The 24,459-nt window shown below is 32.3% G+C and overlaps 2 protein-coding genes across 3 annotated transcripts; both read left to right on the top strand.

Annotated features, from left to right (window-relative positions):
- Positions 1-41: 41 nt before the first annotated feature.
- On the top strand, positions 42-6,482 carry LOC130823534 (uncharacterized). The gene is made up of 4 exons (XM_057688167.1): positions 42-427; positions 3,081-3,186; positions 3,535-3,655; positions 5,868-6,482. The coding sequence occupies exons 1-4, from the start codon at positions 306-308 to the stop codon at positions 6,128-6,130; spliced, it is 612 nt and encodes a 203-aa protein (XP_057544150.1). The 5' UTR covers positions 42-305; the 3' UTR covers positions 6,131-6,482.
- Positions 6,483-16,698: 10,216 nt separating this feature from the next.
- LOC130823532 (calmodulin-binding protein 60 B-like) lies at positions 16,699-23,876 on the top strand. 2 transcript variants are annotated; one of them, XM_057688165.1, is made up of 9 exons: positions 16,699-16,927; positions 17,062-17,177; positions 18,597-18,672; positions 19,375-19,439; positions 20,267-20,760; positions 21,312-21,472; positions 21,551-21,754; positions 22,179-22,410; positions 22,931-23,876. In XM_057688165.1, exons 2-9 carry the CDS (start codon positions 17,071-17,073, stop codon positions 23,488-23,490), a joined length of 1,899 nt encoding a protein of 632 aa, XP_057544148.1. In that variant the 5' UTR covers positions 16,699-16,927; positions 17,062-17,070; the 3' UTR covers positions 23,491-23,876. The 2 variants fall into 2 exon arrangements, with proteins under 2 accessions (XP_057544148.1, XP_057544147.1); XM_057688164.1 differs by having other exon boundaries at positions 17,041-17,177.
- The last annotated feature ends 583 nt before the right edge of the window (positions 23,877-24,459 follow it).

The raw sequence follows: 24,459 nt of genomic DNA, 5'->3' as shown, positions 1-24,459 counted from the left end.
CGGCATAAATTAGGTTTGAGGGAGAGGAAAATATCAGGCATAGAAGAGAGCTAAGGGCAAAGCGCGCATTCAATAGATCAAAGAGGAAGGATATTAATGCTTATTAGTCATTATAAGTACTAGGTTATAAGATGAGAATCGAACACCTATGACCTATCGTATATTCGGTCGACTATTTTAACGGGTCTAGGCATACATTATAGGTTCATTGGGTTCCAAACGATAGTGGTAGAAAACCAAAAGAAAACACTCATCAGTCATCTCTATACTCCATTCTTCTCCCGCCCAGTCGCCGGCACCTGACCATGGAAGTCGAGGACATAGACGGTATGATTGGGCATCCGCCGAGTACAAGAGGTCACCATATTAACAAGAGAGCACTTCGTAACAAATCTCTTTCCATCAGTTTCAACGAGAAAGACTTGAGGTTTCCATTCAAATTCTCTTTCCCAATTGAATTTTATTTTTTTCTTTTTCACTGGTTTTATGAACTTTGTAAAGTGATTCTTTTTAGGTTGAACTCAGAAGCATAAATGGGTTCCTTGTTATATGAATAAATTGTATTTTTTAGATTGGTAAAGTTACTATCTCTATCTGTTATTTGGCGTGTAAATGAAAAAAAACAGCCCTAAATGTTAAATTTTGTTCCTTCTTCCATTTTTACCTGTTTTATGTACTTTGTAAAGTGATTTCCTTAAGATAGAATTCATGAGCAGAACTGGGTTATCTGTTAATTAGATAAATTGTGTTTTTAGATTGGTAAAATTACTATCTTTATCTGTTATGTTCTGTGTAAAGGGTTTTATCAATGCTGGGTTTGATTCATGTTTTAGAATGGTTTGTTAAGAATTAGGATTTGGGTCTGTTAGGGATTTTTGAATAATAGAGGGAAATTGAGATTCATGCTGATTTGATTGCTTGAACATGCATAAACAACTAAAACAAATTATGATAGCTGCAAGCCTGCAAGTAATTGCTATAATATTGATGAGTAATGTGAACATGGAATTGAATTAATGGCGAATTTTTTTCTTCTACATGGATGTTGGATTCTTGGAGTGTAAAATTTTGATAACTACCTAGCTTCAACCTACTTTAGCAAGAATTTTCAGATGATATTCGCAATTTAGAATTTATCTTTTAGCTATTCCAAGTTGTGGATGAAAGCTGTTAAGGTTCTCTGTGGCTGTGGTTGGAGAGGATTGTGGATATTGTTATTCATTTTGGTAATAGTCTAGGGTTTATTTGGATATGAGAATTTCGATAAATGTTCCTGGAGAATTAGGGTATTTATTAACATTACAAAGCCCGTGAGGAGATAAACTATTCTTTTGTGAGTGGTGGAATAAAATGGATTCGCTTCAATATATTCTCCTTCCCAACTCTTGTTATGCATGAAAATGATGGAATATGGTTTCCATGTTAGGGCCTATGCCGTGTAAGAGGAATTGATAATTATTGGAATAAACCAAAGCAAGGGAGAAAGCTTTGATTGAAACCTTTTAATAGGACTTGGGGGTTTTCATCTAGAATGAAGTTGATATTTAATGAACAAGTTTGGGGGATTCTGAAGGAAGCTTGGTCATGAGAAGGTTTACAAATTGGGAGGTGATTGGGTCTGGTAGACTATTAACGTTGAGAGATTAAACACTGTTAGTGAGAATGAATAAGATGTATTCTAGAGAAATCTAACTTAAGTTGTTAGAATATTAGCTCTACAAATAGCTGGAGGAATAAGATGTATTTATGCTCAATCTTATCAATAGAATAGTATCTTGGGAGTATGATGTACTCGAATCAGCCTTAACCTCTTTTTCTTCCTTTCCTTCCCTTGTTTTTCCTGAATTTCTTACCTGCTAAACTTTACTAATTGTCTCATACATCACAACGTATTCCCCATCTCTCTTTTTGTGTGGTCAAGGAAAGGAGGGGTGACTTGAATATTTATTGGTAGCTTGGGAAAAGCAAGATGATCCTAAGGCAAAAACAATAAGTTTATTTTTGTTAGCCACTTCGGCATATATTTTCTAATAGGTTTAGTTAAGCAAAGTCTTCTTTTTGCAAATGACGGTTGCCAAGACATCATGTCATGTTTGTGAAAAAAATCATTTCTCCATGCTCAAAGCTGTAATAGATTAATATTTGAACTTAGAGTTGTGTTTGAGGTTAAGACTTGCTTGTAGCTATCCATCCATGACTATCTACTGAGTTGGGGATCAACAATCCTTGCATGAAACGTCTAGTGTCTTGGAGCATCACACATATCATTTCTTTTGACCTACGTTTCATCTTTCTATTCTTTGTATGATCCTTTATGCATGCTTTTATCACATCATCTTCAATGCAATGTAATGTAAAAAGGCATCAAAGAGCTAGCCACTTCAACGTATTTTCTTATAGTTTAAGGATTTAAGCACATTTTGAATTGGTTATAATTATTATTAAGGTGTCTTCAATTTCATCACCTAACATTATCTCACATGTAATGTCTTTGTCTTTTGCTCCACCCTTGTATGTAATGGTACATCCTATCTTGTCGTGGTGATGCTTCTCAGTTTTCGGGTTTAATATGGAGTGCAGGCTTGCAGCTAAAAATGAACATGATAGATGGGGGACGGGGGTTAGTTTAATCTTCTTTAAAGAGACATAGAGTGGGGGTTTCTTTGTTGGATGATCATTTAAGATTTACTGATTTAGATGATGAAGAGTAAGGAAAATGATAGGATGAAGTTGTTGTGTGCATAGTTTATAGCATCACCGGTCATGACCACGTTGTGAAGGTTTTTAAAGTAATTTCTATCATGATGTATGCTGCAACATTCATAAAATCGTCCGCATTGACTGCAAAGTGGTTTTGCGACCGTTACCGCAACTGCATTCAAGATGAATTTAGCATGCCAACCTTCACCTAATTGCATTGACTGCAAATTAATTTCTTTCATGCTATATGTTGCAATAGTAAGCTGGGGTCTATTGGTTGTTAGAATTTTGCAATGTTAAGGGTGTGAATTTACTGATGTAGTGAGTGCACACTTTGTTGAGAAATTTGTGGGAAGTAACTACGGTTTTGATTGAAACAGGGACTATGTAGGTGGTTTTCATAAACGAAAGAAGAAGCGGAGAAAGGAAGCATTGAAGCAGCAAGAAGAAGCAAAAAGGCGTAAGCGTCTTGAAGATCGTAAACGGGTATGTTCGTCATTTTAATTCACCCCACATTTGGTGTGATGGTTGGTGTACTTTGATTTTCTGTTTTCTTATTATCAGACCCTTTGAGATTTTAAGATGGAAATGCTTTCACATTTGCATTTGTACTTTATCAAGTATGTGTTTAAGTCTAGCTTTTTTTCCACAATTGAGACACCTCCTATTTTTGTCATTGTTTGTTTATTGTGCTTCATGACTCCAAAGTTTCACTAGTTTATCATGTATGTGAGAAGATGAGTACATTATATGTTCATTATCATTTTCACCGATCATTACCAACAACCAAAAGGACCATTAGTGTTTTTAACTTAGTTTCCACTTTTACTACAGAGAAGAAAGGAAAAAGAATATGCACTGTATGGCGGAGCATCACCACCAGAAAATGATGCTGAATTGGATGATGAAGATGTGGAGCAGGGTGATACGATGGAGCTAAATCCATCAATTTCTGGTATTGTCTCGCAATCTTGTAGTCTTTACACTTGCATTGCATTGGTGATACATCATGGTTTTACTAAATTGCTTCATTATTGCATATGATTTAAAATGATATTCTTTTCCCTGTTTTCTCTGTTGTTTTCACTCATTGCTTAGCTGATTGATTCCGAGTCGGTCCAATATATCACTGACATCTCTGGTAAATGTACATATATAGAAGTATATTTTAGAGACTCTCACGCTAATGTATTTTAAACTTTTAGCGTGTGTTTGGTACTTTAAATTTCACTACTCTCAACGGAATCAACAAAGCATTACCATTTTTTGGGCTTGGCACATAACGGAATGTCACAGCCTCAAACAGGATTAACGGAATTTTTGCTCTCTTTTCCTTTCGAACTTATATCTACAACAAATACAACAAAACAATTTATTGACATAAGTTCTCATGTCCGTTACTATCAACAAAAAAAAGTTCTCATGTCCATTGTTTTTTATCTTTCAAATTTATTGCTCATAATATCTTTTCTTAACATTTTTTCTTGGGGATCTTTGGCTTTTCATTTCCTCCGATCTATATAATATCATCTTCAAAATCAAACAAGATGAATGGAGCAAATAAAAACATTAACACTTGCTACTTTCTCCATCCCATTAGATTTGCAGCTCTTTCAAAGAGGTGTAAATATTAATTTGTGGTGAGTCTATCAAGTGGGGTCAAGAAATGAGTGGATCAGATTAAAAGAGTGAATGAATTTGTGGGTGAGATTATAAGAAAGTGGTGGGGATTATTACCAAAAGAGGAAAGGGAACCCAAAATAGAAATTAGGCTCAATTTAAATGGGACGGAAGGAGTATCACTCTTTCCCCTCAACTGTTTGTCTTCTATTCCATTTTCACTAACTCAACCAAACGACCCCTCAAAATTTCCATTGGAAAAGTAATGTTTCTCCTTCAATAGAAAGATGTAATCTTGGGGTCACACTAACTTCCTACAAAACTGCCTTATGATATAACTTACCCTATGAATAGCACACAAAAACAGAAGATTGTCAGTCAGTCACATGCAGTGTTTCAAGATCTAAGAAATGATTGCATCAAAGAACATTGGAGAAGTAGTCAAGTATATATGATTTAGGAAAGTTTCAAAGTAGAAATCAAATTACTTCTTGGTTTTTAATTAAATTTTAGTTACTATGCTCAAGAGAGTTGTGACTAGTATATTGTATACTCCCTTTGTCCCTACGAGATTGTCACACTTTTCCTTTTAGTGCGTCCTTTTAACTTTGCCACATTTCTATTTTTAAACTCTTATCCATACATCTTCCCTCATTTTCTCTCACTTTTAATCCTACCTACACAATTTAGTGGTCCCTATTAATTTCTTAATACTTGTGTCAATTATTGGTGTTGCAATCTCTTAGAGACGGAAAGTAATTAACTAATTATCACATGTGCTCGAGGAATATGTATATGTTATACTATAGTAGACTATTTTTTTCTAATAATGGTATTGTGATTAAGGGTGACAAATGTATGTGGTTGCGGATTATCATTATAATTGGTTCTTTTAGTTTAGAATAGCTTAATTCTATTATTAGAGGTAGGGCCGAATAAATTATAATCTTTGTTCACGACAATTATTCACCTTTGATTGGTTCTGGTTCATGTAGCTGACATCATATTGTTGGATTTAAGTTATGGCATCGTTTGCATTGTTACTAATAAAGCTAGGTAACCCAAAAAGATTCATACATATTTGTCAATAGCTTGAGACCTTGAAAAGAAACTTTTTTTAAAGTTTCAGATGCAAATAGTGACAAGATTCTTATCTAAAACAGACTATATATGCTTTTAGATAAATGATTTCCATTTATACTCCTAGGATGCTCTTTACTTGGATTTTGTATTTTGACATTGTTGAGATGCTAGTTTCTTTAGCAAAAGCAGATGCTCCAAAGATTTTTGGATAAAATACACTGTACTCCAGTGTCACATGATTCGCTAATCTCCTCGCGAATCGCAAATCGAAAAAAGCGAATTAAGGTCACTAATCTCCTCGCGAATCGCAAATCGAAAAAAGCGAATTAAGGTCAGTTTTGGGCTATTTTTGGGCAAACTTGTGTGAATCACGAATTAGCTAGCGAATCATGTTACACTATTGTAATCTTTCTATTTGGGTTTAACTAGATATTGATGCTTTTTTGCGCCTTTTACTATTGAAGGGACAACGTCATATGATAATGGTGATATGACAGTCACTGTTACAACAAAGATTATCGCTCGCGAAGAAGAAGAGTATCCTATCCAAAAGGCCGCAGCACCATTGTCAGCAGCGTCGACTGAAGAACCTGGGAAAAAGATTAAAATTCCTGTTAGCTCGAAGAAATCCTTCAAAAAAGCTAGTAAAGGTAGATCTCGGCCAAAGCTAAATAGCAAAAGGGACAGAAGAAAAGGGAAGAATAATGCTAACAAGAGAAGGCACTAGCTCATAATTCAGTTGAATACTCGAACTTTTTGATAATTATGCTTGATTATTGTTCTGGATGAATCAACAAAGTTTGTTTAATGCTAAATGATGAGCGTTTTATACAATAACATTTTATTATTCCGATGTCTCTAAGTAGTCTCTGGCTAGGCTGCCTTTCGGATTTAGAATCAAAATCGTTGGCTTCATCGCGATTGGATAACACCAAATATCGGCCGAAAGCATAAATACTCCTCGAAAGGCTCAAAATGCGATTTTTATAGTTTTTTTACTGATCTACAACTCGGGGAATTTCGGTTTGCTGTTTTGAAAATCTTGACAATGCGGCTGATGCGATCTTATTGTTGCACTATGACTACCCCACGACGCCACTAAGTGGTTTTTGCATGGACATGGTTTTCGGTTTGAAAACACGCAAACCTTACTGTTGATATGACAAAGAGGTTGTTTCTGATTGACTTTTAATAGAAAAAAACTAAAATGTTTGCTTGATCAAGAATGAATTAGTGTTATACACAATGTGGTCCTAAATTTCTTAGGTTTAGCCAGCCCTTTTGGCCTTTTCACAACCGTCGAACATGGCTGTGTTGCCAATGTCATTGTGATAATTCACCCTGCTAACTTATGGCCCGCTTTCCGCTCCTGTGCTATGACACTCTAATAATGCACTTTATACATGGTCTAGGATTCTTCGGGGTTTCAGTTGTGCGGGTTTTAAATATAATATCTCGAATCGTGTTAATTTCGGCTTTTGAGTAAACATAAATATCTTGAAAATCTATTTTGATTTTTCTATATGAGTTATTTTCAATCGGATTTGATTATACTTGGTTTTGGTTAAATGGATCAGTTTTGAACTCCTAATTGTGTCTTATAGTAAGCCAAAACTCTTTTCCTTTTTACTAGTTTTTTATGGTTGGAAATTGTTTAACCTTCAAACATTTATTGCTCTCTGGTACTACTATATTTGTCTTGGACTCTTGGTGTTCCTTATTGGCTATTATTGGTATATTATTAACACAAAGAAGAGTAGAGAGGGGTATTGCTTCATAATTTATCATATTCCCATGGTCTTACGGTTTATTTGATAGGTAGTAATAAACGGTAGTAATGAAAATGAAAACTACTTCTCTTGAAAAACTCTTACATAAAAAGGAAAAGTTGTAACACCCCGAGATTTTAATGACGTAATTATTTAATATTTTAATAGTTTATAAAGATTTTATAATTATATTTAATTATTTCTGAATTAGTTTTAATAAATTTCTTGCATACATGAATTTAAATGTTAACTTATATATATATATATATATATATATATATATATATATATATATATATATATATATATATATATATATATATATATATATATATATATATATATATATATATATATATATATATATATATATATATATATATTAAAAATATAGTTACGATTTTTTAAATAAAGACGTGCGAATCAAAATGATTATTTTATTAAAATGTGTGAGCCCACGAAGGTGAGTCTCTTAGTTGGATCTTGCAAGAAAATGAATCGAGATAAAAATAAATAAATAAATAAATAAATAAACCTAACAATAAATAAACATAATAATAATAATAAATAATAATAATAATAATAATAATAATAATAATAATAGTAATAATAATAATAGTAATAATAATAATAATAATAATAATAATAATAATAATAATAATAATAATAGTAATAACAAGTATAAAAACCCGTGAAAACCCTAAATGCTCAAGAAGTCGTCACTCCCATCCCCTCTCTTCTCTTCTCTCTTTCTCTTACTCCCTCCTCTCTCCCTGTGAGCAGCCGGCAGCCTCCACGAGCAGCAACAGCAAGCGTGCCTCCTCTCCACGAGCAGCAGTCGGCAGCACCGGCCCGTTTCCCCTCCCACGAGCAGCAACCCTGACCTTCTACCGGCACACGCCAGCAGCACCACCACAAGGGCTATGTCGCCTTTGTGCACACCCCAGCCGTGCAAACCACCACCACAAGTCCCTTACTTTCGCTCCCCTTCTCTAACTCAATAATTGTTCACAGTTTATAAGAGGAAAGTAGACCCTTAGTTGGGTGATTTTTGTAGCTTGTGGTTGTGTAGTGACGCTTACAGGTATGTACACGCAGTAATTAATTATTATATTCATCGTTTCAAAGTATTATCGATATTACATGATTATATGCATCACATTAGAATTATAGAACGCCAGAAAGTAAACCATGCTAGTGAATAGTCATAATAGTGATATAGGCAAGTAGAATGAAAGCATTACGAGACTATGAGAACAGATTTCTAAATAGTAGAGAACGTACCATGGTTGTGTGTGGTATCAAAGTGAATTCCTACTTATTGAACCTTGACTTATGATTAGTTGGCGTGACTCAACTGGATTATGTCCGGTTGATTTAGTAGTCCCCAAGGTGAGGTCCGACGGGACCACCGTAAGGGGGGTATGAGCATGCTTAGGTCACTGGGCGCCGGATGGCCGATATCGCCCCTTGACCGAGGTGTTATCATGCGGGCCTTGCAAATCCCAATATGGTGGCCTCTTCACTGGTTTAGTACCCCAGTGTGTTAGTTTTTCCCGAAGGTAGGACCCGAGAGGGTCAGCTGGAGGGGGCATGAGCTCATACTTTACCATGGGCGTCGGATGGCCAATAACACCCTTGGCCGTGTCACTATGCCATGAATAGAGAAAAGATTCACTACCTTTGAATATAATTTGAGAGATTAGTAGTTTGAAAGAGAAATTACGAGTAAATAGAGGTGTAAGACAGATGAGTAGACTCGTTATTTCCATACTATATTGTTGTCTATAGTTTTGTTCAATGATTCTTATTGTTATAAGTTCATTAATTACTGACGTGCATGTGTTTGTTGTTGTTTGATCATAACTCTCTATGATCATAACTCTCTATGATGTTCCTGCTATGACACATTTGACTATGGTCATTATGTTGAGCAGCAGGAGGACCATAGCTTGACATGACAAGTATAGGAGCTTCTTTTGCTTTGCATTGGGGAAAGAACGGAGTACGGTCGTAACAATTGTGTAAAAAGTGCCTAATGCTTGTAGCTTCTATATATTACTTGTAAAGTTTTCTTTTGGGAATGTATAATTTCTTTCGTATGAAGCCATGCGACTCCTTGTATGATCCATAGATCCGCTGCGTAGTTTTTGGATGTATAGTAGTGAGAATACTCCTTTAGTATCCGTCAAATTGATGCGTTAACACTAGAACCACGATCCTCGTTAGGGTTGATGATTTGAGAAGCCGACGATGATTCATTCCGCCGTGACGTATTTTTGAAAGGCATTAAGGGCCTTAGATTAGTTTAGTCATGTTAATCATTTATATATATTCTAGTCACATCCTCAGTTTTAATCAAGATGCTGCCGAAATTTCCACTCACTCACCTTTTTTTTTCTTAATTAATCTTTAGCGTTTATTTTAATTGGTTTCCCTTTATGTAACACCCAAATTCCTCCCTTTCTTTACGATTTCTGATTTCATTTAAGGGGTTGGAAATTCAAGGGTGTTATAGAAGCGCATCCATTAAAAAGAAAACAGGAGATAATATGATTTAGGTTTTTTTTTTCTTATGTACTCGGTTTTCTTTTTTTTTTTTTTTTTTTTTTTTTTTGGTGTTTCATCTCTACAAAGGGTCACTCAAAAAAAATTTCCTTAATTGTTTCCAAATTTTTTTCACTTGTAGAGGATTATCAGTAGATTATACTTTCTCTGATATTTACTACTTGCACTCAAATTTAATTTAGCATTTGTTTATCAATTTATGGTATTTTATATATTGTGGCTATTATATATGGAATTTTATTTTATTCATCTTGTCGTATATTTTTATAGTTTTTAGTAGTGTATAAATCTAAATAATGCGACAAATATATTAGACTGCATAAAAGTTCTCTAGATGCAAGTAAAAAAATCGAACGAAGTACTAAATAGAACTTAATAATCCTTTTTCCATTTTATTTTTTTCACTTTTAGCTTCTTAAATCTTAGTTGTTTCCCATTATTAGTGTACTTTGTATTAAGAGCATTTGGATTCCATAATGGAGGATTAAAAGTAGTATTATTCGTTTATTGGTTACATGTTAACTAAAAAACTTAACTTTGATCGGTATATAGGGAGATTAGGAGTGGACATTTAAGCCAAGCTCAAAACACATGTCCAATCCACTTTGTACAATTAATGCTTCCACATTTTTACACCAACTCTTGTCATTGTCTTTAATGTTTGTCAATGAGACAACCACATAATAAGGAGTTTATATATAATAATAAGAAGCTCGATGAGACCGTCTCATACAATAATTTTTGTTACTAATTTATTAGTTTATATTTTAAAGCAATTAAGGATTGACCTCTCTTAATTTGATTTTTTTTAAACAAAAATAAGATTCACTTTTTTAAAATCACCAAGTATGTAACCCTTTTACATTCTATAAGAAAATGAGATTTACTCTCTTATTTTACAAAAATAAATAAACAAATATAAATTTGATATCAAAACAATGAGTAAGAAAATGTATTTGAGGATCAAGTAATATTGAAGCATTCTTTAAAAAAAAAATAAAAAAAAAGTAATATTGAAGCATCTTCCCTACTTGCCATATTGCAAACAAAATCCAAGAAATTATTTCATCAAAATATATCATCGCCAAACAAATTGCCATCTCTTGCAAAAAGAATTGTTCTTTTTATCTTCTTAAGATCGCAACAATAATTGTTTAAAAAAATTCGCACATACTTTCTCCGTTCTATAATACCCGCTACATTTTCTATTTTTGGTAATTTGATATTACTTGCTATATTTCCATTTGTAGTAATAAAACAATCATTTAAAGTTCTACCTACCCCTATTTTATCCTACTTTATACTCTATACTCTATAATAAAATATTATGCTATACTCTATAAAGTAACCTAACAACCTATTTTTCTTTTTTTCTTTTTCAATTAACAATAATAAAATACTATACTTTATAAAGTAAACAATCAGCTACAGTGTAGGTCAATCACTTTTCTTAATTCCCAAATATAGCAACTAAAACGGAACGGAGGAAGTATATAACAATTTCAATGGTATAGAAGGATATCCACTAGTTCTTGACCAATAAATAAAAACCAAAATTATACTATGATTAAAAATTAAAAATGAAAATTGTGTCGTATTATGCGGTTCACAAGTGGTATCTCATATTAAAACAATTCCATGTCAGTGTTGTGAACGATCTGCGTCGTGCTTGGATACCCAAAAGATATCTTTCAAAAAATGTATAAATATTAGAAATTTTAAGAGAAATAATATACGCAACCCTAACAAAAAGAATCTTTGAATATAATATTTTTATCCTACATGATTATTTTACCTTTCATTCTTTCTAAGAAAATTACAATAAAAACCTAAATCATTAATTAATTTGGATTTTCATCAAGGGTGGATCCAGAAAAAAATCAAATAATATCGATAATATAAAAAATTATGTTTATTAGCATTTCAATTACGACTGTCGTCCATGTCGACTTTTCATTATTTTAAAACAATGCATAATATATCACTTGAACATTTATTCCAACAAATTCAAACAAAATCAAATTGCTAATCAAATAAAATTCCAACAAAATCAAAAAATAAACCCTAAATCAATTTGACAATGTATTAGCCAAAAATCCTAACTTAATCGACAAAGGCTTAATGTGCAATTATAAAAACAATAAACAATAAACAATGTTTTAACATAAGGCAAAACAATTAAACAAATTTAGAACTTGTGATAGTTATCATAAACTATTTGATTATTTAAACTTTATTTCAACAAATTCAAATGAAATCAAATCACTAATCAATTAAAATTCTAAAAAATCAAAAAATTATAAATTAAATATCAAAGGTTGTTGAGCAATTATAGAGATAACAAACAATAGGAAAAAACAATAAAAAAATTTGAAACAATTGAACAATAAATTTAGTTGGGAATAAAAACAAGAAAATGGGAATATATGGGAGAGTAAAATGGGAAGTTTAATGGGAGATGAGATTCAAGCAAATGGACTAATGGAAGACCGCGTACTACCAACATTAAACCCAACATCATTTTTAAAAAAAAATAGCAAAAAATGTTGTGGAAAGGATTTGAACCCACATCTGCAGCTTGGAAGGCCATGTGTATTACCAACTCTACCAGGAATACATGCTATTAACTAATAGTCATATTAGATTAAATTCTCTTGATTCTTAAAAAGTTAAAATAATTAATATAAAAATAATAAAAAAAATTTATTACGAATCTCTAAATTATAAACACAAAAGCTTAATTATTTTACATAATTAATGCTATAAACAATAATTTTCTTTGACAAGAATATCCAATTATTGCTCAACCAATGACAAGTCTCAAAGTGGGACCCACCACGACAGTCGTATATACATGTTATCATCATCATGCAAGAATTATTCCACAAGATTTAACCATGTAATAAATTGAATTAATTGACATCTTATCGAATAGCTCGTGTACTTTTCTTTTTTTTAAATAAAATATTGTTCTATTTTCTTCAATTTTGCAACATTTAGAATTTTAATATTTCTTTCATTCTTTAGTAAAGTTTTCAAATAGAAATTTTTAGATAATAAATATATTATCTTATTGAATAATAAATTTAATGGAATAAAAGTGGTAACCATAAATATTAAAAAAATATTAAAAGGAAGTTAGTGGACGGAAAAAATATGAGAACCACAATCAATAATTTGTTTTTTATAAAATTAGTGGGAAATATATGAAAACCATAAGAAATATAAAAATATAAAAATAAAGTTAGTAAAATTGTGAAAGATATATAGGAACCATAATCATTATTAAAATATTAAGCGTATTTGGGCGAGAGTAGTACTAGAATGAGTGATCTCTTGAAAAGTCCTCGTGTTTATTTTTTTTATCATGATGATGATAATGACGACTTAAAAATATAAACGATAAAATCAATGTGTATAATGTGAATAAGTAAAATGCTATAAAATCTTAAACACATAGAAAGTACAAATGGCGTGGATATGATTAAAAGTGGAAAAAATAATTAAAAAATGTGTAGGTAAGAATTTAAAAAATGGTTGAGATAATACCTCAAATAGAATTGTTGTAAACTACAAAATAGAAGAAAAAACAAAAATAAAAACATTAATAAACTCAAAGAGACAGAGCATATATTAATAAAAAAATCAAATAAGTGAATGAAATAATTAAATGACTATATGAGATCAATAAAATTTAAATTTATGAATAAGATAAAGTAAATGTGAATATATGTCCAAAAATATGTAAATATGGAAAGTTAGAAGGGTAGATTTGGATGATTGTATTTAAAGTATAAAAAATTCAAATCGAATAGTTTTTGATTTTTATGTGCATAATTAACATATTAATTTCATTTTTTTGTACGTATTAATCTAGTTTTATTTGAAATAAATTTTATTTTTGGTCATGTATAGTCATGATTATATCGAATTCAATTTATGCAAGTCTATACTAAACTCGTTATAACAAATCAAAAGAAAATTTACAACAATTTCATTGGAACTAGCCAAAACGAGTGTGTATAGTCGTTCAATTTGATATCTAAATCAAATCAAATCGTAAATTTTGATTCATTTTCAAATCGATCAATTTGTTTTAGCTTTGATAAAATCAGATCATTAACAATTTAATATCCAACAGAAAATTCGGGTCTGTGTAAGAGAAAGTAATGAACAATTCATATCCATATTTATACCCATATACTCTTAGAAGAGAACATCAGAGAATTACAATCAATTTTATCCTAAAAGTTAAAAATCTTATATAGGAATAAAAAAAATTAAGAGATACCATAACTTCAAAGGTAAAATTATCAAAATAAAACAATATTAGGCAAAATTAAGACCGAAACAATATAATACCACGTACTTGTAAAATCACACCAAACCGTTTTAAAACCGACGTAATAACTCACCATTGAATTTGATTAAAAATTCGAGTCAAAAAAATAAAAAAATATGGTAACCATCACGTGCATCATCCATCAAATCAGCAAATACATGTCAGACATATCATGAATCAACGGTTTTGATCTAACGAATCAGTACTTGAACTGACGGTTGTAACATGATCTTTTTAAAACGCCCCCTCCCCCCCCACATAATTAATGCTTGTAGATTTATTACTACTTTTTTTTTCTTTTATTTTTTGTTCGTCCTCAAATAATTGAGAAACGAATTTTATCGTATATTTCTTTGTTTTCAAATTTTTTAAATTTGAAATTCTATTTTACAAAAACTATATATGAAAGAAGGGTTGCTTGGACCTTAATAATGGCAAAAGAACAAATGTAAAATTGATGAAAAACAAAGTATGAACAAAAGAGACAACAACACAACAAGTTTAATGAGGTATTTTGAATATCTTCCCTCAACAAATGATTACTTTTATTAATGAATTTAATAATACAATAGTGAATAAACTGTCATACTTGAGAACAACCTCTCAAGCCATACATCTTACAATGGAGATCACGCAATACTAATACATAAAAGAACACTCTCAAGTTTCTTACAATGTATAGCCCTCTCACAATATATTTATGTTGGTGATTTGATTCTAAGAATGATGTACCCTTATACAGAGACTTATACATCATTCTAGAATCTTCACTTAACTCACCATTAATAGCACATTAACACCCAAAATTTAACATAACAATAAACTCTATAATAATGCAAGACAATAAAACTACATTAAAGCTCACCATTATTCCTAGTTTAATTGTCTTTTCAATACACCATTAAGTGACACATTAACTCACTCATAAATTAGCAATTAATTATATATTTAATTGTCTTTTATTGCACCTTTAATGTTGCTCTCAATATGATTTGCCTTCTTTTGAGTAATTGAGTCACTATCATCACACATAACTAATTTGACACCTGCACTAACAATATATAATTTGATATTATAACTTTGTAAAAACAATACTTTTCTATTTTGTTGAATTCGTTACAATATTATCATATTTGAATGAAACCTTATATTTTAAAACTTTACTTTCTACCTTTGTCGCCTTAACAATCTAGTTAATTAAAAAAGTTTATTCAGATAATTAATAAATACTTATGATTTAGTAAAAAAATTAGGTTGAATATAATGCAAGTAAATAATTGTCTATTGATAAGTTAAAATAAATAAAGAAATAATCATTATGTTGTTGAAAAATGCTACACATATAATGACGTAGTTGAATCTTGTAAAGTATCACCATGCAAAATTGCAAATCACCTTTGAAAAAAGATGCTAAAAGTTGAGAAATTGAAAAGTACCATAGTTCTCTTACCAGTATATGGCTAATATTAGAGCAAATTAATTTACAATTTTCTTATGTAGGGTTTAAACAAGTATTTTATTATAAATTATGGATTTTAATTATGAAATTATAAATGAAGAATTTGAGAATGATAAAATTTGGGAAGTCATTCTCAAATTTTCAACTTTAAATACTTTACAAATAATTGTGGAATTAATTCAAATTTAAATTTGAAATTTTTTAATTTGTCAAACAATAATTTGAGCTAATTCTAATTTTGCAAATGAAATCATTGTTTCCAAACGTAGCATAAATTTTTTTTTGAATAAGTATTTCATTTCACATTGTAAATTTCAATTATGAAATCATAAATGAAGAATTTGAGAATGACAAGGTGTGGAAAGTCATTCTCAAATTCTCAATTTTAACTAACTTTAATAAAATGGTGGAATTGATATAAATCCAAATTTGATTTTGATTAATTTGCCAAATACTAAATTTAAGTCAATCTTAAATTTCCAAATAAAATCCTCATTCCCAAACATAGCATTATTACATTTATTATTTTTTATAGAAAATTTGATATTTAGCAAACATATTAATTATAATGGAAGAATTACATAGCTTAGTATAACATCATTAAAGTATATATGCAAAAAACATAAATTAGATATTGTCTCAATTGGAGCAATCGTTGCATTTTAAGGTTAAATTTATATTGTAGTCACAGTTTTAGTCTAAATAACTATTATGTGAGGGGTCGTGATAAATCATTTAACATATTATATATCTACAACCATCAGCTTAAACTTTTGATTAAATTGATTATTTGACAAATTTTAGTTACAATTCGTTTCTAGTATGAATTGAGTTCAGATTTAGTACAGGTTATTCCAAATCGAAATGAAACCTTTAACTACAAGTTACAACATTGTTGGGGAGTATAGTTCAAGCTTTACATCTTCTAATAACAATGTTACAAAAAAGTTACTCCTATCATATAAATGTACAATGAAAAATACAATCATACAACTATATAGTTAAACTATACAAGTAAATTGGTATTTTCTATGAGGATAGTTTAGGCAATCTAAAAAATATAATAATGAAAATGACTTCTTAAATAATGAAGGAGTGATGGGCCCCACTTATAAAACATTTGAATATTAATACTACAAAATCCCACAAAACAAAATCAAATTAAGTTCTTCATTCTTTCCCTTTTCACCTTTCTCATTGATTAAAAATCCATATAAATTGAAGGAATTCCTAGATTTTTCCTTGAATCTTCTACCTTCTTTCATCCCAAACAAAATACCCACAATTTTTTCTTAAAGGTTTCATCTTTTTAAATACTTAATTATATTTTAAGTGTTTGTATGTGTAGGAGTTATAAAAATCATTTCTTGGTGTTTTTAGGATCAGGTAAAGCTATAATCGAATCTGGGCATTTTTCTGTTTTTGTGTAGGTGAAAGTTTTTATTAATATTTTAATATTTTTGGATTTATTGATTGATTTTATTTAATATTATTTTAAGGGAGGTGACATAAAAATGCAGACAAGGTACATGGAAAGATCAAATAGTATGAGTGGAAGGGAGAAAAGAGGTTTGGATTCAAGCTCAAATGTTGATGAAGATGGTCAACCTGATCGAAAAAGACCAGCTTTAGCAAGGTTCATTCTTTTTTTCTCTTAATAATTGTATATTTTACTGGTTTATTTGATGGGACTAGAAAAGCCTATTTAATAAAAAGTCATGAATTGGAATCTTATCTCATACTTGCTATATGTACTCTTTGATTTGGTGAAAAATATAATTTTTTTAAAAAGTGGTAATAAATGAAGATAGAATGAATTATATGGAAGAAACTAAAAGAGAATTAAAATTTATGGATGATATTAAAGAAAAATGGCGGGTATTGTTCAAAAATAAAAATGAAACAAGTTAGTGAGATGGATCAAAATGGAAAATATTTCAAATTTGATGGGACAAGCCAAAATGAAAAATGCAACAAAATTTTAATTGGACGGAGGGATTAATATTTAGCGTGACACGATCACACGAGGAGTGATTGTGATGTATCCATATTTATTGTGGGCTACAATTTCGTTAAATTTTTAATTGAGTTAATTATTTGCTGTGTATTTGAGATTTTATTATCTTCATCTTTCAAAGCTTTTAGACATGTTAGAATTTTGTTGTTCAAATTCAGTATCTCAGGATTAAGAAATAATGAAATCAATTAATTTGTTTTAATTTGGAGTGACTAGTAAGGAGTTGGTTAGTGTGGGATTTACTTGAAGTTGTGGGGTCTAATTCTTTTAGTTCAATGGTTGACAAATTTATTATAAAGACCATTTTATCACATATAATTTAACATGGGCTGATCTAATATTTAATTTTAATAAAAGAAATAATTATTAAGTATGTCATGTTCATTTTAATTTACTTAATCATGAACACAGAAATTTTGGGTATTAGTTACCCTTTCTCAACCAACAAAAGTTTTTTCTATTTATGAATTTAAAATTACATCAATAGAATTACAATTAGGAAAACAACAGAAAATGAGGAAAACATGCACCAAACCAAACTAATTTGGTTTCCTTCTCTCTTTTTGGAGGCACCATACTTCTTCTCTCCAATTCGGACGTTAAAGAACCCTTAAGAGCTTAGGGTTTTTGTCAAAATTATCCCTCTTTGGTTTTAGGCTGCATACATATGGTTGTCCATTGTTTCGATGGGGCCAAATGTTTATAATTCTTTGGTTTCAGATTATAATGGAATACAATAAAATGACTCATTAAATTATGTGCACTTGTTTTTATATGAAGTTGCACATGACCTTTGCTACCATGGGTCAATTGAAAATAACCTTTGTTAGTGTTTTCACTAACAAGGGTAAGGTTGCGTATATCCGATCTCCCTAAACCCCACCCCTACGTGGGAACCACTTAATAAAATTGGGTAATGGAATGTTGTTGTTGTTCATAGAGTTGACATTACCTTTGGCTTGTGAATGCTATGATTTTACTTCAATATGTTTACAATTCTTGAGTTTGATGTACCGATCAATTTTCTCTTTATTGCAGTGTGATTGTTGAAGCCCTTAAAGTGGATAGCCTGCAAAGGCTCTGCTCATCCTTGGAACCAATTCTTCGGAGAGTTGTAAGATTATCAAACTTATGTATGATTCTTTTCTCCTGAAGAGGGACAGTTGATGGACAGTTTTGGATGATCAGTTTTGAAATTAAAATGTTTCTCAAAGTTGTTTTCTCATAGGTTTTCTGTTAAAATGAAGTTATGGGTTATCTTCCGATTGACGTTTTTGTGTATGTGTTTGGGTGTTGTAAATTCTCTGTAATCTCATTTGAATCTACCTCAAACGTACTTGAACTACTTATTTTCGTCTTCCAATAAACATTTGTTATTTATTTCGTAAAATTTTGTATAGAGTGATGCTTAACCCGTATCACCATATGTATACTATTCATATCTATTTCGTGATACTTGTTGCTTTGCACTTCTCTAAGGGCCCGTTTGGTATGGGATACTAAATGATGGTAATGGGAATGAAAATTAGTGTAATTTTAGTTGTAAAATCTCTTGGCTACCTTGATGGCCATGCTTGTCCAACTACAATCATCTTCTTTTTTTCATAAAATTTATTCCAAGCATTACCATTGAGAGAGGTGGTATTAGGTGTTAATGAAAATTTGTAAACAAAAATACTTTTTTGTGATCAAAGTTTCATCACCATGGTAATGACATGGAACTTTTTATGAAAATTTACACTATAGATCTTTCCCATTGCCACCATTTAGTACCACTTACAAAACGGGCCGTAATTGATTTTCATGAACAATGCAGGTCAGTGAGGAAGTAGAACGTGCTTTAGCAAAGTTGGGCCCCGCAAGGCTTGTGGGAAATGGAAGGTGAACTTCACTTCTTGTTGTTACCATTAATTCATTTTTCTTGTGGCTAAATTTCTTGCATTTTTTGTTTACTGTGGATTTATCTAAAGCATTTTGATAGTAGTCAGTAGATAGATGAATGAAAGATGCTGCACGTAAACCACAACTTCAACCTTTAAGAATGAAGTTTTACTTTTCGTTGCCATTTTTTAAGATTCGCAACATCTTAATTTAATTGATACTCCCTCCTATTCTAATACGCCAATTTTAAGAAAAAAGAGAGGGACCACATGGGAGAAGTGGTAAGAAAAAAAGTGATATTTAATGACAATTGTGTAAATAGTTGAATCCCAGTAAGGCATAAATAATGGGGAAAAATTACCGAATACATAAATAGAACATTTGATGTGAATATGCCAAAGAGGAAATATGACATATGATTAGAATTTGAAGGGTCGTATTTGGATTGTTTGTTGTTGCCAAATTTACATGGCCCGTTCTTGCGGAATCCCGGATAGCCGACCTCCTAGGGCCCTACGAAATAAGGGGCCTCAAATGTTAAACGGTGCTATTCAGGCCCGACTCCGAGCAACACTTTTTAAGTGATTTGTTTGTAAACTTTTTTATATTTGAAATAATATAATGTTACATATACATTTTGTCTTGAATTATTTACTTGAAATGGAAAATTTTTTATCTCTAAATATAATAAAGAGCCCCATTTTAAAAGACATCGCAAAATATATAGCAGCTTCAAAATCTTTGCTTCTTCCCTGTAAATTTATGACTGATTTCTATCACATGTAAAAGTTCGTTGAACTGAGATTTAAATTGTGTTCGAAATGCAGGACTTCTCCCAAGCGGATAGAAGCACCCGATGGAAGAAATTTGCAGCTTCAGTTTAGAACTAAGCTTTCGTTACCCCTTTTTACTGGAGGAAAAGTTGAAGGCGAGCAAGGAGCTGCAATCCACATTGTCTTAATTGATGCAAATACTGGGCAACTTGTCACAACAGGATCTGAATCATCGGCAAAGCTAGATATTGTTGTGCTTGAAGGTGATTTCAATGATGAAGATGATGCTAACTGGACCCAAGAAGATTTCGACAGTCATGTGGTGAAAGAGCGTGAAGGAAAAAGACCGCTTTTAACCGGAGAAGTGCAAGTGACACTGAAGGAAGGTGTTGGAACACTGGGTGAATTGACTTTCACTGATAATTCAAGCTGGATCAGAAGTAGACAGTTCAGATTAGGCCTGAAGATCGCTGCTGGTTATTGCGACAACCTTCGTATTCGTGAGGCAAAGACCGAAGCTTTCACTGTCAAGGATCATAGAGGGGAATGTGAGTCAATATTTCCGAACCCACATATTCTCTATAAATGATTTTGTTTGTCCTTCTTTCCTGCATTTCTTTATGTTAGAGTGTGTAACATATTTTGGGGCTTCAATCAAAAGCGTAAGCTTTTGGTTGAGTAAATTCCTGGACATAATATTAGAAGCCAGTGTGACAAGAGGTCACAGGTACGAATCTCAATCACCCCTCAATTAAAGTGGAATATCTAGCGCCAAGTATGCGGAGGGCATGTGTTGCATCCGCACTACTAGGCTGAAGGGCTTTCATGTGAGGGGTAACATATCTTGGGGCTTCAATCATCACTTATCAGCGTAAGCTTTTGGTTGAGTTGGTCCCTTGATATAGTTACAGAAGCCAGCGTGACAAAAGCCACACGTTCGAATCTCAATCACCCCTTATTTAAAGTGGAATATTCAACATTAGGTATAAGGAGGGCCTGTGTTGCATCCACACTTTTAGACAGGATGACAAAAGTCACGGGTTCCTTGACACTTTATATGCTGTTTTCTTTGACCATATGTGGTGTTTGTATTTTCTAGTGTACAAAAAGCACTACCCTCCTGCATTGAACGATGAAGTCTGGAGATTAGAGAAGATCGGTAAAGATGGGGCATTTCATAAGAGACTCAACAAAGCGGGCATTCTTACCGTCGAAGATTTCTTGCGATTTGTCGTCAGAGATCCACAGAGGTTGCGAAATGTAAGAACGCTAAAACGTTTGTTATTTGTTGTTGATGCTATCTTAGTAATTGGACCTAACCTTGTGAACGCATTTTAGATACTCGGAAGTGGCATGTCAAATAAGATGTGGGATGCACTCGTGGAGCATGCAAAGACATGTGTACTTGGTGGAAAGCTTTATATCTACTATCCTGATGGTCCTGAAGGGGTTGGTGTGATTTTTAACAGCATCTACGAGTTTAGCGGCTTAACTGCTGGTGGCCAATACTACTCGAGTGAATCGCTTTCCGATACTCAAAAGGTGCTCCCGAAACCATGATCCTTATTCTCTTAAAATGTTTTCTATCTTTAATTGTTTCTTGTGTTGCAGTTTAAAAAGGAAAAAATTGCAATACTGAACAACTGAATAATGGTTACGGTTACCACTTAGCAGTCCACTTATGAAAAATGTAACATAATTCGCCAGTTAATTTGCTTTTTAAATTCGCGATTCGTTCAAAATGACCCTAAAATAGCCCGAAACCGATCATAATTTGCTTATTTTGATTCGCAATTTGCAAGGAGATTAGTGAATCATGTGACAGTATAATGCCCACATGTTAGCATTAACTGGACATTCATATTAGACCACACTTTACATAAAGGGAAGCATTTGTTTAAGATTAAGAACGAAATTTGCTCAACGCGTGTTGGATATGATGACTCAAGCTTTAGTATGTTTGCAGGTCTATGCTGATACGTTGATAAAAAAAGCGTACGAGAATTGGATGCATGTTGTGGAATACGATGGCAAGTCTCTATTGAGCTTGAAACAAAACAGGATTGTAGATACTCCGAGGATTGAATCACCTGTTACTCCACAGAATTCTAATTTCTACGGTCATCAAATCGCTTTACCCAGTTTACCAGTTGCTCCTGTGGAACAGCCATCTCTTGATCCGGGTCTCAAAATCAGAGGTATAGATCCTTGAACTCCTGAAAGCAGCTTTTTTTGAACACTTGTAAAAATTTGACTACAATTGGATTTTTCACCGAGCAACTGGAAACGGGGGTAATATGCGAAGTTCAAGCTCAAAAAACTTTTAAGATAAATCGAGCGAATTTAGTATATGGTAGGCCGAATAATCAGTTTTGCATGTTTGCCGAACCAACTTGACTGTCATACTTCTTTATAATATGTTAGTATAAGACTTTTAATCAAATGACCCGGGCCTAGATTCCCCGTGGATAGACAATAATATTATGTAATATGATCATCAAATACAACTTTAATCTAAGAAGTAGCCATGGCCGATTCTTGGGGCATCTTGGGTAGCCGACCGCCTAGGGCACCCGGAATAAGGGGCCTCGAATATAAATGGAAAAATTTGTATCTTTTAATATAATGAAGGGCCCACTTTAAAAGACGTCACAAAAAAGATTGGGCCTTAAAAATCTTTGCTCCGCCCCTGTAAGTAGCTGTTTATTTATATTTCAGGTTTACATGATGCATTGGGTCCAAGATACCCTGTACAGTCACAAACGATGAATGCCAACGGATCTTCTCATTTTAATTGTACCTCAGTTTTGCCTCCGAATCAGTTCATGGGTGCCACAGGCCTAAGCCAGCCATCTCGAAACAATAATGTAATGAATGTTGGATCGACACAACCATATTTATCCGGACTGCAGCCTGTTGGAACCTCCAATTTTGCTGATTACCGTGGAAGTGAAAACACGCTGTCAGAGGAAGAAATCCGATTGAGAAGTAATCAAATGCTTGAACACGAAGACATGCAACATTTGCTTCGCATTTTCGGGATGGGTGTGGGTCATGACCAAAATCCCGCTAGCGTTTCTGAAGATGGATACCCATATAATGCTGCGTATGCACCTTCATCAGCAGTTAACTTTGATTTTGACGAGGATAAGACTCGTTCTTCCGGGAAAGCTGTTGTGGGGTGGCTCAAGCTTAAGGCGGCTCTTAGATGGGGCATCTTTATTAGGAAGAAAGCCGCTGAAAGACGTGCGCAACTTGTTGAGTTGGACGATACATAAATACAAAACCCTGATCTTTATGCACAATTTGCTGCTCGTCTAAACCGACCATGCTGATCAATATGCTACATCTGCCTGTGCCTGGTGCGCTTGAAGGCTAGGATATATAGATGAATATTATATCAGGAATTTAGGATGATTGCGTTGTAAATCAAACGAATTTAAACCGAGTGGAGATGCTATAAGGAGAGGATTTAGATTTCAATTTCCTCGATCTCTCTCGGGAACTCTTAATTGAGGTATTTATTTTAGGAGGCCTTATCTATTTTCATTTTGCCCCTTGTGTAGTTTGTATCATTACGGGTTAGATGTTCTAACGTAACTATCCGTTGTATTTTGTTGTTTTAATGTAATAACTGTCAGCAGTAGTTGACTCTATTACTAGACTGAAAAACTTCACGCTTGAATGAGTTCATTTGTATTTTCTTTCGTGTTTTGGTCATATTTGTATGCATGGTATTGGTAGTTTGTTTTAGCGACTTTCGTGGCTGCCTTCGGCCCTTTGATATCATGACTGTTATTCGTTCGCCGAAGTCATAAACCCGAACTTGGCAGCCTGTTGCCAGGACCATTCTATTGGTATGCAAGTATGTTGATGTTTGAGAGAACAGTAACAATGGCTGTGAATCAGGCTGATATTGGCAAGTTCCAAAAATCACGCTCCGTGCTTTTGTAAATTTCACCTTTCGTTCATCTTAAAAAGAATTTGACCTTTATATGGCCTTTTCTTTTATAGACTATGACTTGTAATAGGCAGATTTTGAAAAGTAAAAATGATGCTAAATTCTAAAAAATAGAAAAATAATACAAAGGTTGAATTTTCATAGTTTAATTAAAAGACGAGATTTTTAAAAGCAGATCGCCTAAATGTGGAAATTTTAAATTTAAATTTCATAATGTTTATACTATATATGTAGTTCTTATCAATTCAGATTCAGACAAAATTTTATAACTTATTTTTGAATGTCA

Source organism: Amaranthus tricolor, chromosome 9 (assembly GCF_026212465.1).
Source record: "Amaranthus tricolor cultivar Red isolate AtriRed21 chromosome 9, ASM2621246v1, whole genome shotgun sequence".
NCBI classification, from domain to species: domain Eukaryota; kingdom Viridiplantae; phylum Streptophyta; class Magnoliopsida; order Caryophyllales; family Amaranthaceae; genus Amaranthus; species Amaranthus tricolor.
This window is presented reverse-complemented; position numbering and strand designations above follow the sequence as displayed.

Excerpts from the sequence above, each read along its gene's own strand:
- LOC130823534 (XM_057688167.1), top strand. The coding sequence starts at position 306 with ATGGAAGTCGAGGACATAGACGGTATGATTGGGCATCCGCCGAGTACA. Across the intron at positions 428-3,080 it reads TTCAACGAGAAAGACTTGAG|GGACTATGTAGGTGGTTTTC; the intron begins GTTTCCATTCAA and ends TGATTGAAACAG. Across the intron at positions 3,656-5,867 it reads GCTAAATCCATCAATTTCTG|GGACAACGTCATATGATAAT; the intron begins GTATTGTCTCGC and ends TTACTATTGAAG.
- LOC130823532 (XM_057688164.1), top strand. The coding sequence starts at position 17,056 with ATGCAGACAAGGTACATGGAAAGATCAAATAGTATGAGTGGAAGGGAG. Across the intron at positions 17,178-18,596 it reads AAAAGACCAGCTTTAGCAAG|TGTGATTGTTGAAGCCCTTA; the intron begins GTTCATTCTTTT and ends TCTTTATTGCAG. Across the intron at positions 21,755-22,178 it reads CGCTTTCCGATACTCAAAAG|GTCTATGCTGATACGTTGAT; the intron begins GTGCTCCCGAAA and ends GTATGTTTGCAG.